This window comes from Tupaia chinensis, unplaced genomic scaffold (assembly GCF_000334495.1).
Source record: "Tupaia chinensis unplaced genomic scaffold, TupChi_1.0 Scaffold000605_1, whole genome shotgun sequence".
NCBI lineage: Eukaryota > Metazoa > Chordata > Mammalia > Scandentia > Tupaiidae > Tupaia > Tupaia belangeri.
Genome location: NW_006160123.1, coordinates 1,026,156 through 1,041,417, shown reverse-complemented (window position 1 = coordinate 1,041,417; position 15,262 = coordinate 1,026,156). Strand labels below are relative to the sequence as shown.

General features: G+C 43.3%; 2 protein-coding genes across 6 annotated transcripts in view; both read left to right on the top strand.

The window, feature by feature from the left end:
- The window catches only part of GANC (glucosidase alpha, neutral C), a 95,523-nt gene extending 84,180 nt beyond the window's left edge, over positions 1-11,343 (top strand). The window contains exon 25 of the mRNA XM_014591658.2: positions 11,232-11,343. The gene's annotated coding sequence lies outside the window, so the exon portion shown is untranslated. The remainder of the gene's footprint in view (positions 1-11,231) is intronic.
- Positions 11,344-11,450: 107 nt separating this feature from the next.
- Positions 11,451-15,262, top strand: part of CAPN3 (calpain 3) — a 64,874-nt gene continuing 61,062 nt past the window's right edge. For all 5 annotated transcript variants that reach the window (XM_006158647.3, XM_027775793.1, XM_027775792.1 and 2 more), the window contains exon 1: positions 11,451-11,792. In XM_006158647.3, the coding sequence (XP_006158709.1) occupies positions 11,484-11,792 (309 nt within the window). In that variant the 5' untranslated portion in view covers positions 11,451-11,483. The remainder of the gene's footprint in view (positions 11,793-15,262) is intronic.

Below are 15,262 nucleotides of genomic sequence, written 5' to 3'. Positions count from 1 at the left end.
TTGTTCTCTGTTCTTATTGTTTCTCACACTTTACTCACTTCTGTTTCTTCATTTTTTTTTTTTTGAGAGAGATTTTTTGCTATAGGGCATGTGCACTTGCCAGACAGACAGAGAGAGACAGAGAGATAGAAAGCAGGAAATCCCCCCCCAGGAGGGATGGCCATGCCACAATCCCTTCTCCTCCATTCTCCTCTCAGGATCTTGGGCATGCACACACACGCGCCTGGCATGAGTTTAAGCCACCAGGTCTGGGACTCGAACTGCGGTCAACTACGTGGGAGTCCAATGACACAGCCATTACGCTAACTGCTGGTCCCACTCACTTCTATTTCTGAGCCATGTTCCAGAGAGCTATGTGGGTCTAAGCTGACCTCCAGGTATTCAGTGACCTTGTTGTGGCTAATTTTTGACATTTTTTCCAGGAAACTGGATTTTATGTCAGAAATTCGAACTGTGTCAGTGGGGGTTCCAACAGAACTTTAGAACAAATGCAGTGTCTTTCCTTCAGGGTTTAAATGCCAGGGGGTTAATTGACAAATTGATTAGAAAATAAACTGCCCGGGACCAGCAGATGGCATAATGGTTATGTCGCTGGACTCCTACATAATAGATTCAAGTCCCAGACCCGGTGGCTTAAAACTCAGTCTGGGCACATGTGCATGCATGCCCAAGATCCCAAGAGGAGAATGGAGGAGAAAGTATTGCGGCGTGGCCATCCCACACCGGGGTGATTTCTCACCTTCTGTCTCTCTGTCTCTCTAGTGAGCACACGTGCCCAATAACAAAAATCTCTCTTAAAAAGAAAAGAAACTGCCCAACAAGAAAGTAGGTAAAGGTAATTCATGAAAGAAGTTAAACTCGTACCAGATGTGTGGGGGGTGGGGGGGTGGGGAGAGGTACCACAGGCCACCTTTCAGTTGGAGGAAAGAAAATCTCTAGAGGAGACTGGAGAAAAAGGGATTGTGGCATGACCATCCTCCCGGGGCAGAGGGGCGGGGGTGATTTCTCACTTTTTGTCACTGTCTCTCTGGTGAGTACACATGCCGTATAGCAAAAATCTCTTCTAAAACAAAACAAAACAAAACAAAACGCATGTGGAAGTTCATGGGTAAAAGTGTTATTGATTTGAATTCTCCTCAGTGGGATATAAGGTTTTATGATCAAGTCAGAAAACATTTCCAATTCAAAGAAAGACTCCTTCCTTCTAGATATTTATCGAACTTTTCCTATTTTATTGTCTTGCTATTTAGATGGTAAAGACCAGCCTGTGGCTTTTACATATTGTGGCAAAACATCCGCCCTGACCCTGGAGAAGCTCTCACTGGACGTTGGTGCTGACTGGGAGGTCCACATCAAATGACAAAGTAGTGCTCCTGGTGAGGCGCTGCCCCTTTCAGCCCGCCCACGCCTTTCTGAGATCAATCCAATTGCCTGCCCTGGTTCAGAATCACCTTTCCTTAGTCACCAGGGCACTAACAAATGATAGAGTTTAGACTTTTAAATTTTAGATTTTGCACTTTAAGATATATTAGCAATACTGTTTGTGTCAAACACTACCTCTTCTCCCAGACCCAGGTAGCCCTGTGATATTTATAAAGTTGATGATCTTTCAGAGCTTCTTGGGCCACAGTCCTGTGGTGGGAACTGTGGCCCAGTGAGTGGCCTCTCTTAGAGCAGAACTGGGTGGTTTTAACGTGAGTCAAGCAACCTGCATGCCTCATTTGTTGGGGCTTGTCTTAGGCCATGCCACAGAGTGGTTCTGGCTGCAAGAGCTAAGTCATTCAAGGCCGGTCTCCAACTGAACAGCGGCCTGTGGTACCTCTCCCCCCCAGAGTTCCTTGTCACCCGCATCTCTGTAGATGAAACAGCCCTCTGTGTGCACATGCTGCAGCCACAGGGAGTTATTCTTCCCAAGGGCTGCCTCAGGATGAATTCTCTCCCTTTTCATAATCCTCTGCTCCAAATCTTAAATTCACATTTCTTTGTTTTAGCTTTTGAAATTAAATACTGCCTACTAACCAAAGAATATTATATGAGTAAGCTATAATTAATAATGTTGAAATAAATACCCATGTCCCTGTCACTGAACTCGAGAAAAAGAACACACGACTAGGACTAAGATGAGACAAGTGGGGTGTTTGTCTCAGGCACAAAATTTAAGGGGATGCCAAAAAATGCAATAGTCAAAATAGGTAATATGTTAGTATACTGTTTTTTAAAAATCAATATTAAGACCCAAAAATATCATGACGAACAAAATATCATAATTCCAATAAAGACAGGATCCGTGTCACTGAGTTTTTCCTTTTGCTTCCGTTTTTCACTATAGCTTGGTGTGGGATAGGACATTGCTGCACACCGGTCACATCCTGATGCTCCCTGCTCTAGACACGCCAGGGACTGCTACACCATGTCTGTTGGGGCAGGCTCAACTCCTCAATTCTCTCAGTTTCTTATCAGGCTTCCTCCATTAGCAGCTTGCCAACTGCCACCTCTGTACTTTCTGCTCCCTGGGCCACAGTGACCTCCCCTCCCTCTGTCTATACAGACCTTAACCATCCTTCTTTCCTGTGAAGACTTTCTAACTACCCTGAACTCCTACTCCCATGTACCCACTAGCAGTGGTTTTGCCCTTCTCTGAAATGCTGCCCCACTTGCAGTAGTGCTCTACTCAGCATCCTCAGGGATCTGACCTTAATGTTTCAAGTATATCTGTCTGTTCTACTAAACGATGTATTCTTTAAGAGTGTCTTACTCTTCTTTCATATGCACTAGCACACTGTCACACTTCGCTTTCAGGAACTGTTGGCTGTGACTGGTTACCCAATGCACTTGATTGATTAAAAAGTGAGAATTGAATGCATTTGTTTCTGATTTACTTTTCTGACACAGGACTCTTCCCAGTTCTTTCCAGCATTGTGCATTTCCTCACAGAAACATTTTATTGTTAGCAGTTGAAATTTGAGCTTCATAACATACATAAGTTTACACAGACACATGCATATTCTTGGATCCTATTTCTATAAGTTTTGTAATTGAGGAAAAAGGAAGAACTCTATATTAGCAAGACATGGTCCCCAACTTCAAATTTACTTTGCCATCCTAAACTAAGTCTTAGCCTGAAAACTGGGTGCGCTTCCCTAATCTAAATGATGGTTTTTAAATCATATTTAAAGCTGAATAATTAGGGGCCATTTTTGTTTATTGCTAATCTATTCTTCACTCATTTAAAATATTCTGGGGCCCAGCTTCTTTGGTACGGTAGATAGTGTACTGGACAAGAAGCTGGAAACCTAATGCCGACTGCAGTTCAAGTCAGGCAGCCTGAAAACAAACTGGGCATATGCACACGCACACCCAGGATCCTGGGGCAAGCTATAGGAAGGAGACTCATTACCAAGCCCTGTGGAGGGTGCTCATCTTTCTCTTTCTCTGTCTCTCTCCCTCTCTCTTTCTTACTTGTGTACAGACAGACATATGCATTCTGTCATTAATTCATGAATTAATTAATTAATAGTTTTGGAGGAAGGAACAAAGCAACTATTTCAGTAAGTCAGTGAGTCCTGACCCAACTCTACATTGAACTAGAGATTAGTGAAGAGAAATATAATCTGGGTATTTGTTTTTAAGAATTATTATTATTTTTTTTTCACATGAGTTTTGCCAGAGAAAGAGAGAGAGAGAGGGGGTGAGTGAGAAAGCAAGTCACCCGGCCCAAGACTTGAACCACAGTTGGCTATGTGGTAATTCCGGTGCCTTATCCACCATGCCACCTGCTGGCCCCAATCTGGATTGTTCTCTGTTCTTATTGTTTCTCACACTTTACTCACTTCTGTTTCTCCATTTTTTTTTTTTTGAGAGAGATTTTTTGCTATAGGGCATGTGCACTTGCCAGACAGACAGAGAGAGACAGAGAGATAGAAAGCAGGAAATCACCCCCCAGGAGGGATGGCCATGCCACAATCCCTTCTCCTCCATTCTCCTCTCAGGATCTTGGGCATGCACACACACGCGCCTGGCATGAGTTTAAGCCACCAGGTCTGGGACTCGAACTGCGGTCAACTACGTGGGAGTCCAATGACACAGCCATTACGCTAACTGCTGGTCCCACTCACTTCTATTTCTGAGCCATGTTCCAGAGAGCTATGTGGGTCTAAGCTGACCTCCAGGTATTCAGTGACCTTGTTGTGGCTAATTTTTGACATTTTTTCCAGGAAACTGGATTTTATGTCAGAAATTCGAACTGTGTCAGTGGGGGTTCCAACAGAACTTTAGAACAAATGCAGTGTCTTTCCTTCAGGGTTTAAATGCCAGGGGGTTAATTGACAAATTGATTAGAAAATAAACTGCCCGGGACCAGCAGATGGCATAATGGTTATGTCGCTGGACTCCTACATAATAGATTCAAGTCCCAGACCCGGTGGCTTAAAACTCAGTCTGGGCACATGTGCATGCATGCCCAAGATCCCAAGAGGAGAATGGAGGAGAAAGTATTGCGGCGTGGCCATCCCACACCGGGGTGATTTCTCACCTTCTGTCTCTCTGTCTCTCTAGTGAGCACACGTGCCCAATAACAAAAATCTCTCTTAAAAAGAAAAGAAACTGCCCAACAAGAAAGTAGGTAAAGGTAATTCATGAAAGAAGTTAAAACATACAAAATATACTAAATACTTACAAGTAAGAGAAGCTCTGCCTCATTGATAATCAAGTAAATGATCTTTTGATTGATCAGCCAAGATTGAAAAGTAAAAATGTCTGATTTTGTTGTTGGTGTTGTGAAATAGACATGCCTGTGCATCATTGATAGAATTATAAATAAATACCATCTATCAGGATGCCAATCTGGCAATAATACAGTGTTTTAAATTTGTTTACTCAAAACCTGAAATTTCATTTCAAACAAATGAGATAAATGCTGAGCTAGTAATGGCAATATGGACTTATACTTTAGAAAACTGGAACTAAGCTAAATGTCCTTTGATAGGTGATTGATTAAATATAGCTCTTTTTAAAAAATTATTTTAGGTTTCTGCTCTAGGGCATGTGGGCTCATTGGAGAGAGACAGAGAGAGGGAAAATGAGAAATCATACACTGCAATTCCTTCTCCTCCATTCTCTTCTCAGGATTTTAGGCACACACATGGTACCCAGTGTGATTTTCTTTTCTTTCCTTCTTTTTTTTGGGGGAGAGGTTTTTGCTATAGGGCATGTGCACTCACCAGAAAGATAGAGAGAGAGAGAGACAGAAAGCGAGAAATCACCCCCCCCACCCTGGGAGGAAGGCCATGCCGCAATCCTTTCTCCTCCTTTCTCCTCTCAGGATCTTGGGCACGCATGCACACGCACCCTGCTTGAGTTTAAGCCACTGGGTCCAGGACTTGAACCATGGTCAACTACATGGGAGTTCAGCATTATGCTGCCTGCTGGTCCTGCCCAGTGTGATTTTCAAGGTGCCAGATCTGAAACTTGAACCACAGTCAGCTATATGGAATCCAGCACCTTAACCATCATGACACTTGCTGACCCAAACATAACTCTTCTATACTGTGGGATATTACGTAACCATTAAAAACAATTGCATGTATCAACATAAAAATACTTTGGATTAAATGTTTTCTGAGTGATTTCACCTGAGTAAAAGTTATAATAAAACACACTCAAGGTGAAGGATATTCTGTATTCTTCAAAACATGAAGGCCATGAAAAACAGGTCTGAGGGGACCAGCAGTTGACATAATGGCTATGTTGCTGGACTCCCATGTAGTCGACCGCGGTTCGTGTCCTGGACCCGGTGGCTTAAACTCACACCGGGCACATATGCATGCGTGCCCAAGATCCCGAGAGGAGAATGGAGGAGAAGGGATTGCGGCGTGGCCATCCCCCCTGGGGGGTGATTCCTCGCTTTCTGTCTCTGTCTCTCTCTGTCTTTCTGGCAAGCGCATGTGCCTTATAGTGAAAACCTCTCAAAAAAAAAAAATTAAAAAAAAAAAAAACAGGTCTGAGGAACAAGTCTTCTAGACTAAAGGAGACTAAAGAGACAAGACAACATGTACATGATCCTGGGGTGGATGCTGAACCCATAAAGGTCACCATTGAAAAAATTGGCAACATTTGAATGGGATATTTTGATTATATGATAATTTTTCTAACTTTATGGGTTATTTCATAATTATATGGAAGAATTAACTTGGTTTTAGGAAAAACACATCATTGAGTTTGTATGTGTGCAGAATTCCTTCACTTTTTTTATATCCCTTTTGGTATCAAGAGGATCATAATGATAGGCAGCAGAAACACAATTAAAACATACAAATATTGGGGACTAGCAGGTGGCTGGTTAAGGCACTCCTGCATGGCCAACCATGGTTCGAGTCCTGGATCTGGTGGCTTGCTTTCTTACTTTCTCTCTCTCTCTGGTCAAATTAAAATGAATGAATGAATAAATACAATTAAATAATTCTTTAAAAACAAAACAAACATAGTCTGGAGTGGAATGGTTTTTAGCTCATCATTAGGAGTCTAGAAGCCTTCTGAGTAATGAGATTCCTACCAAGTTTTCTACTCTGATTTTAAGATCTCTGCCAGTGGTATGGTGGTTAAGGCACTGGATTCCCACATGGCTGCCCATGGTTCAAGTTCCAGACCTGGTGGCTTGCTTTCTTGCTTTCTCTCTCTCTGTCTTTCTCTGGTGAATGCACATGCCCTGGAGCAAATTTTTTAAAATAATAAATAATGAGGGACCCTCAGATGGCATAATGGTTATATCTTTGAATTCCCACGTAGTTGATTGTGATTCGAGTCTTGGACCTGACAGCTTAAAACAGATGCCAGGTACGTGTGCATGTGTGCCCAAAATCCCACGAGGAGAAGGGATTACAGCATGGCTATCTCCCCTTGGGGGATGATTTCTCAGTTTCTATCTCTGTCTCTCCAGCGAGTGCACACGCCCTATAGCAAAAATCTCTCTAAAAAACAAATAATTAAAAATAATTATAATAATGCTGAATGCCCAGCATTATTCCAGAGGGCACTCTAGACTAAAATAACTAAGGCTCGTGGGTAGGATGCCATCAGCAGCTCCCCTGGAAACACAGCCATATTAGCCACAGGCGATGGAGACCATATAGCTCGCATTCTAGGGGGAGAGAGGAGAAATTGGCATCTGGTATCAGATCTGCCTGTCTTATGACCAGTCTTGCTAAAGACTGCCGTGCCTGCCATAGCAAGGCTGCCAGGATTACACAGCTGCTTCTTGACACTTGTTTCCAGCAGGACTGGTGGAGTTAAATTCCTCTCCAGTCAGAGCAGCGGGGAGCCCTGCCTATTTGTATGTGAAGATCCAGAAATTGTATGCCTAGTTCATATTAATGGAGTCTTAGTTGTGCATTTACTTCTTCACTTCTTCAGGAGACCCGGGGTCTAGTCCAGTTCTACAGTGAACTGGCTGAGAGATCTTGGCCATGCCATTATCCTCTCTGAGCCTTGGTTTCCTTATTTGTTAAAGTAAAGAGATAATCCCTAATCCTTTAAATATCCCAAAATGTAACTATAAAAATATACCATGTACCTCAAATTTCCTGTTATAAAATGGAATTAATCACTAAGGAGTTTTACCTTTGCAGTTCTTTTGTGCGCCTAAAATTATTTTTAAAAATTAAAAGTTTTCTGGGTCAGAAGATGGCATGGAGGTTAAGGCAGCTGGATCTCACATGGCCAACTGTGAGGTTCAAGTCCTGGATCCTGCAACTTGAAAATCATGCCGAGCACATGCGCATGTGTGCTGAAAATTCTGAGAAAAGTCTGGAAGAAAAGAGATTGAGGCACAGCCATCCCCCTGGAGGTGAGGGACCTTCCTCACTTTCCTGCCCTCTTTCTGTGTCTCTGTCCATCTCTGGCAAACACACATGCTCGATAGCAAAAGTTAAAAAAAAATTTTTTTATATGTTTAAAAGTGCAGTCGCGGGAACCAGCAGTTAGTGTAATGGCTATGTCGCTGAACTCCCACCTAGTCGACCGCAGTTTGCATCCTGGACCCAGTGGCTTAAAACACCGGGTGCGTGTGCGTGCGTGCCCAAGATCACGAGAGGAGAATGGAGGAGGAGGGATTGCAGCGTGACCATCCCCCCTGGGGGGGGGATTTCTCACTTTCTGTCTCTATGTCTCTCTCTGTCTGTCTGGGGAGCGCACGCACCCTATAGCGGGAAAAAAAAAAAAAACAAAAAACAAAAACCTCTCCAAAAAAAAAAAAAACCAAAAAAGTGCAGTCGCTGGGGCCAGCAGGTGGCATGGTAGTTAAGGGCGCTGGACTCCCACATGGCCGACCATGGACCTGGCAACTTGCTTTCTCACTTTTTCTCTGTGTGTCTCTCTCTCACTCTGTCCCTCCCTGGTCAAGTAAATAAATAATAAATAAATAAAGTTAAGTACAATAATTCTTTATGACTAGCCCACAGTAAGCACTTAATAAATGATAGGTGCTATAATTACAAACAAATGCTTGCTTCCAAAAGAGATGCATCAAAGAACTATTTTTTTGGTGTAAAGAGTCATTAGTGGGCCTATTATGCAACAAAAGCCATCCATCCACAGATATCCATGACTTTGGCTGAAATATGTTATAAAAACTATTAGGCCATCGGAAAAGTCATGATGCATTTTTTTCATGGAAAAACAAACAAAATGTGACTTTTCTGACAACCCAGTAGTTCCTTATCTATGCTTCTGGGAATTGACTTATTCAGCTGTTTACATGCTCATTATCTGCCCTTTGTTCATGAGCTCAGATTAGATTTCTTTTTGATAGCATGAATTTCCACAGCTGTGCAACTCAACCTTGAACTTGGGCCTGGAAGTCTGAGAGGATATTTTATCCACAACAAGTGATGGAACAAAATGAGTAGCACCTTGCCCTGCATGTACTTGATATTTCCACCCTGCTCTGGCAAGAGGCTCTCCTTTGTCACACACTCCTCTTAGTTACGAATAGATGAAGTTGCCTTTGACAACTGGAGAAAAAAAGTTCAGCAGGTGTGTGGCCCAGAGACAGCCCCTCCCCCAGGAGCAAATCAGTCAAGAAACTTGGATGGCTTTGGCAAAGCCATAAAAGAAATTTCTCTTCATATGGGGAAATTTTATTCAACAGAGAAACAAACACATATTAAAGGCCTTCTACCTTTAATCTTGAGAGTGGAATGAAAACCCAGTTCTACCTTCATGGGCCTTACAGTCTTGTGGACCAACAGGAAGTTAAATAAGCAGAAACAGAAATACATATGTAGAACTGAGAATTTCAGGGTGCTCTAGACCACCGGGATGAAACGCAAACTTACGAAGGTGGGAGAAGGAAATCACACCTTTGCTGGATATGCAATTGGTGAGTTCAAGGATAGAAGTTAATCTTTTTTTTTTTATTTTTTAATGCCAAAGGGTACCTGTTCTTGCCAGAAAGAGACAGAGAGAAAGCACCCTCAATGGAGTGTGGCCATGCTGCAGTCTTTCCTCCTCCTTTCTACCATCCCATTAGTATTTTGGGCACACATGCAAATATGTACACATGCCTGGCCTGGGATTCAAACCATAATCAGCCATGTGGGATCTGATTCCCTCCACACAGTCCCCAAGCATTGTAACACAGGGTCAGATAAGGAAGTCAGTCTTTCTAGAGGCTCTTGTAGCACAGGCAGGTAGGCAAGCCTCTGATTAGAGATGCCGTGTACCACATTAGACTAGGCAAACTGCATCTACCCCCGTGTTGTACACATGCACGGTGTTCAGAAAACACTCAGAGTCAATGCTGATTTGCATTGATGAATGAATATGGCCGATAGAACCCTCAAGAAGTTAAATTCAGATCTCCTAACACCACCACCTTTTATGAGTGCTGAAGAGAACCCTGACACTCTTTTTAGAGTATGACATAAATTATATCGTTTATCCTAACAACTCGGTAACAGAATGACCATCATTATACCATTTTCAAGGTAAGAAACAGAGACATAGGAAGAAAGGAAAAGGTAACTCAGCCAAAGTTACACAAGGCGCAGCCCAGGCACTCAGGCTCCAGAGACGGCTTTCTTCTATTCTGCCTGTCCAAGAGGGGTAAAGATCTTTGGGCATTTTCTTGGAGAGTCAGAAGGACAGGGTGATGGTTCTTGGGTGATAGTTCTTACAAACCCAGACATAGAGTTTTCTCAGAGTCGCAGTTTCAGAGATCATAAGCCTGGAAGGACTCCCTGCCAGCCGTCGCTTCCCCTTTTCTCCCATATGTAGCCTCTAGTCCTGGGTTGGCGAGACTGGTCACACGAGCAAGGATGTGGCAGCAGTTGGGAACCAACCTCCACTTTGCCATCTCCTTATAACCCAAGAACAGCTTCCGTGGGTAGAAGACAAGGCAGAAACCGGGCAGGCAATTTCCTTCCCAGGGCCACATGTGCTCTCATCTAAGGGCCCTGAAACCAGCTTCTTGGGTATGGCATCCCAGGATTAATAGCCAGCCTGGCTCGGTACCCAGTTCCAGCTACCGTCTCAGATGCCGAATGCGGCATGGCTGGATAGTCAATATATGATATAACCTGTGCCCAGGTACATTTTCTGTAGCAGATTTGGTCCCCGTGTTCATTTGGGGACTGAAAAGAGACAAAAAGTGGCCAGGTCAAGTAGCAAAAAGAGACAGAGATTTTTTTCCATTGAGGACTCTGTTAAGTGGCATTTCCCACCCAGTTACACCAAATGCTGATACCAGGATATTTTACAAGAGATAGGAATCCAATATTGAGTAATGTTCTAATATTCTAGCAGTTTAAAATGTAAAAATCATGTCTTCTGAAATACACACAATATGCCCCCAGAATTCAGTATCTCACCAAAGCCCTAACTAGCTTTCCTAATGGTATTTTTCATTAATTTGGTGGTCAATAATTTGATAGTCTGTGTAACCGCCTATTCAGTAATGCATCAGCAGTTCTTTGCTAATTTTCTGTTTACTCAAATAATCCCTCTTTCACTTCCTGACAGCACCAGCACCTAATGCGACACAGAAGTGTCCCAGCCAGGTCTCTCTCCCCCGTGCATCCAGTCCAGCCGCATGCTAGCCTCTCTCTTGCCCTCATACTCACGCTCTCTCTTCACATCTATTTTTAGTCTCCTGGCTCAAGCCTCCTCAGGCCACTGAAACACAAGCCTCACTCTCTTTCTCTCCCCCTGGCACATATGTTGCTGGTCGGGGCCCCCAGGTAGAAGCTGCCTCAGGAATCCTTTCGTTCTTCTCCCTCAAGAAACATACGACTTTCCAGATGACAGCTCAGTTTCTAAGATGGATGTAAGCCAGACGACCTTCTGAGGGGCTTCGAACTTCGAACTGCGGTGGACATTTTTCTCTCAGATGACAGAATCTCTCCAACTTCCCCTTTGTGGTTGCTTCCTTTCCTTGAGGGGAGTTGTATCTTGTTTTCTTTTAAAATCTTTTTCTCTCAAAGTCGCCTGCCATGCCAACCATTGTTAGTGCGTCTGTGGCCCCACGGACAGGGGCCGAGCCCCGGTCCCCGGGGCCCATTCCCCACCCAGCCCAGGGCAAGATCACTGAGGCCGGGGGTGGAAACCCAAGTGGCATCTATTCAGCCATCATCAGCCGCAACTTTCCTATTATCGGAGTGAAAGAGAAGACGTTTGAGCAGCTACACAAGAAATGTCTAGAAAAGAAAGTTCTTTATCTGGATCCGGAGTTCCCACCAGATGAGACCTCTCTGTTTTATAGCCAGAAGTTCCCTATCCAGTTCGTCTGGAAGAGACCTCCGGTGAGTAGCTGACACACACTGGTTGGGTTTTTCCCTCGGAGACGTCCTCCCACTCAGCACCTCCTGTAGCTGAGCTGGCCACATGGGCACTGAAGGAAGCGTGCTGGCAACAGTTCAGCCAGCTCAAGGGTGAAGCCAGGATGAGGGGACAAGTCTTAGATATTTCACCAAGCCTTGGAGAAGATCAACACTGAGACAGTGCTGATTCTCGTTTTCTTGGTCTCTCTCTCTCTCTTGCTTTCTCTTTCTGGAAAAAAAAAAAGTAACATTTGCTTTTAATAAAAGTGATTAGAACTCGATTTAATTCATCCTATAAAAATAAATATTTCTTTACCAGAACAAATTCCAGACAGTTCAAATTTCCCTCCCGTGTTTAAATATCTTACATCTTTCTGAAATTCCTTTTATTTATCAGGCTAAACTCATAATGTTTGTCTTCAATTTGCAAGTGGCCATGTCTTTCGGAGACACAGAAGCTCTAGAAGGAGGAGGGTCACAGGATAAAGCTGCCTTTTTTATGCTTAAAATGTTATGATTAGAGGGAGAGACTAGCAATCGTTCTTGTCCATATATCTCACCTCACAAATGAAACCCAGGCATGCCAGAGTGAAATATATCCAGTGAGCGCATGACAGAGCCCGGATTGAAAGTCCTTCTCTGTTAGAAACTCTGCCAGCCCCTGGATTTCATTTACAGTGATCTACCAGAAGGAAATTCATAGTCCCCTGGTTACTTCCTCGTATCATGCCTCCAGTATGACACTTGTTCTTAGGTCCAGAAACACTTACCGAGCATCTGTTAGTACCAAATGCTAGAAATGCAACCAGGATGACAAGAATGAATAAGAAAGACAAAAATTCCTAAGTCCTGAGGGGATGGTGGGCATGGTGAGAGTAATGACTGTTGGGAGGTAATGTTCATGATGCTATGAGATCATGTACCAGGAGAGGTAACCTAGTTTATAGAGGGAAGCCCTCCCTAAGGTAGTGATGTCAGACTGAAACCATGTGTTAGCACGATGTGTTAGCCGTGTGTTTCTTTGTTGACCTAAGACAGGATATCTGACAGCTGCCCCGTGTGCTCCACAGGGCTCTTTTCCCACCCCTGCCCCTACACTTGACAGTTCTATGGTAAGTCCCACAACTTCCTGAGGGCAGTGTCCTGGATTTAGAAGAGAGGGCAATGAACTTCATTCTCCAACCCAGTCACTATTAGGTGGCCAGAGTCCTTGGACATGTCATGCCTGTGCTGAATTATTTTCACTGATACCCCTCTCCCTCCACCCTTACCTTCAAGGTAAATCCAAACTCCGTAGCCAAGATGCAGGTCCTTCTCAAGCTGGCCCTGCCTACCTTTCCAGTTGCATCCTTATCCTCTTTTCCCTTGGACCCTGACACACCAACAGAGGTGAACATTTAGCTGCTCTGTCATTCCAAGTCTTCTCACACCTCAAGGCCTTTGTTCATGCTGTCTGTCTGCCTGGAAAGCCCTTGTCTATCTGATTTGCTCTTCCTTATTCTCCCTCTCCAAAACTGGTAGATCTCTAAATCTCTGCTCAAGTGTCACTTCCTTCAAGCTTTCTCCTGTCTGTCCCCCTCTTGCCAAGAAACAGAACCATTCTTGTTCACCTCTGTATCACCTCCCTTTCCCAGCACAGGCTCACAGTATGTACTCATGCTAGTGAGGGCAAACCTACATCTGAGGACTTTGACCCCCTTCAGGATTTTGATGTGTTTCTCCATCTACCAGGTCCAGCACTCGAATTATGAAGCTGGCCATGTGGGATCCAGCCACCTTAACCACCAGGCCATAGGCCAACCCACTTCTAAGAAAAACTTTTTTTTTTTTGCCGAAGTATGTTGTTTAGAAGTTTCTTTGGAACCAGCAGTTAGTGTAATGGCTATGTCACTGGACTCCCATGTAGTCGACCGCGGTTGGAGTCCCGGACCTGGAGGCTTAAACTCACGCCGGGCACGTGTGCGTGCATGCCCAAGATCCCGAGAGGAGAATGAAGAAGGGATTGTGGCATGGCCATCCCCCCTGGGGAGTGATTTCTCGCTTTCTGTCTCTCTGTCTCTCTCTGTCTGGCGAGCACACGTGCCCTATAGCAAAAACCTCTCCAAAAAAAAAAAAAAGAAGCTTCTTTAATGAGGATCTATTTGTAGTAAGCACTCTCAATTTTTAAAAAAAAGTTCATTTTATTCATGATAGCATGTGAGCAAGAAAGAATGAGAAGAGCTCCTCTACAGAATCTAATCATGCCAAGATCTTCTTGATCTTCTTTCAGCTCTCCAACTCATAAGGATTCCGGGTGTACTCACGTATCCTGTGCATATCAGGCTGATAAGTCTGGGAATCTAAACCCCCAGTAGGCCATGTGGCTTCCAGCACTGCAGTCCAGTATGCTATGGACTGTACCACCGACACTGTGCTTCTCGATTTTTATTTATATGAAATTTGCTCACTCTTGAAGAATTTTCCTGTGTAATCAGTCCTAGATTGATATTGTCTTCAATACTGTCTTCTGGTCTATGTTGCTATTGTTGAAAAATCAGCAGTCTTTCAAATTCCTGTGCCTTATTAGGCCATCTATCTTTTATTTTTTTCCAGCTGGTTTTAAGATTGTCTCATTATCTATGGTGTGTTCTCCAATATCATTATGTAGTGTCTAAACTTTTATTTCTTCATGTCTTTCTTGCTTAGGATTCACTTGGGGTTCCTGAATCTGAAGATTAGAGTCATTGATCTAGTCTTGAAAATCTCTTAGAATATTCATTCTCCCCATACTTCTATTTTCTTCTGGGACTCTAATTAGATATGTGAATTTGCCTTGCTCTGTCCTGTATGTATCTTAACCCATTCTTCCTCCTCCTCCTCCTTCTTTTGTTCCATTGTTCTCTCCTTCTCCTCTTCATTTCTCATTTCTGTGACTTCCTATGTGGTTTTCTAGGTGATTTCTTTTGATCTAGCTTCCAGTTCACTAATTCTTACTTCAAAAGCAAATAATCCAATTATGAAATTATTAAATTTCAATGTGTAAGTCTTAATTGGATTCTGGTTCAAAAGTAAAAGCAGCTTTAAAAGACATTTGGGGAATGACTAGGGAAATTAGCATATAGATTTGGATCTTGGATAATATTAGAGAATAATTATTAAATTTTTTTAGTGGCCATGGTAATCATGGTTAGTAGGAGAATGTTCTTGTCCTTAGGAGATGCCTGCTGTGTCCTAACTATACTCCTAGGTATTTAGGTGTAAAGTATCATGGTACCTGCAACATCTTTCAGATGGTTACAAGAGAAAGAAATTCTACGTATACGTATACAGATAATAAAACAAAAATGGCAAAATGTTAACAACTGTTGACTCTAGATGGGTATCCATTCTTTTTTATTTATTTTTTTGAGAGGTTTTTGCTATAGGGCGCGTGCGCTCGCCAGACAGACAGAGAGAGACATAGAGACAGAAAG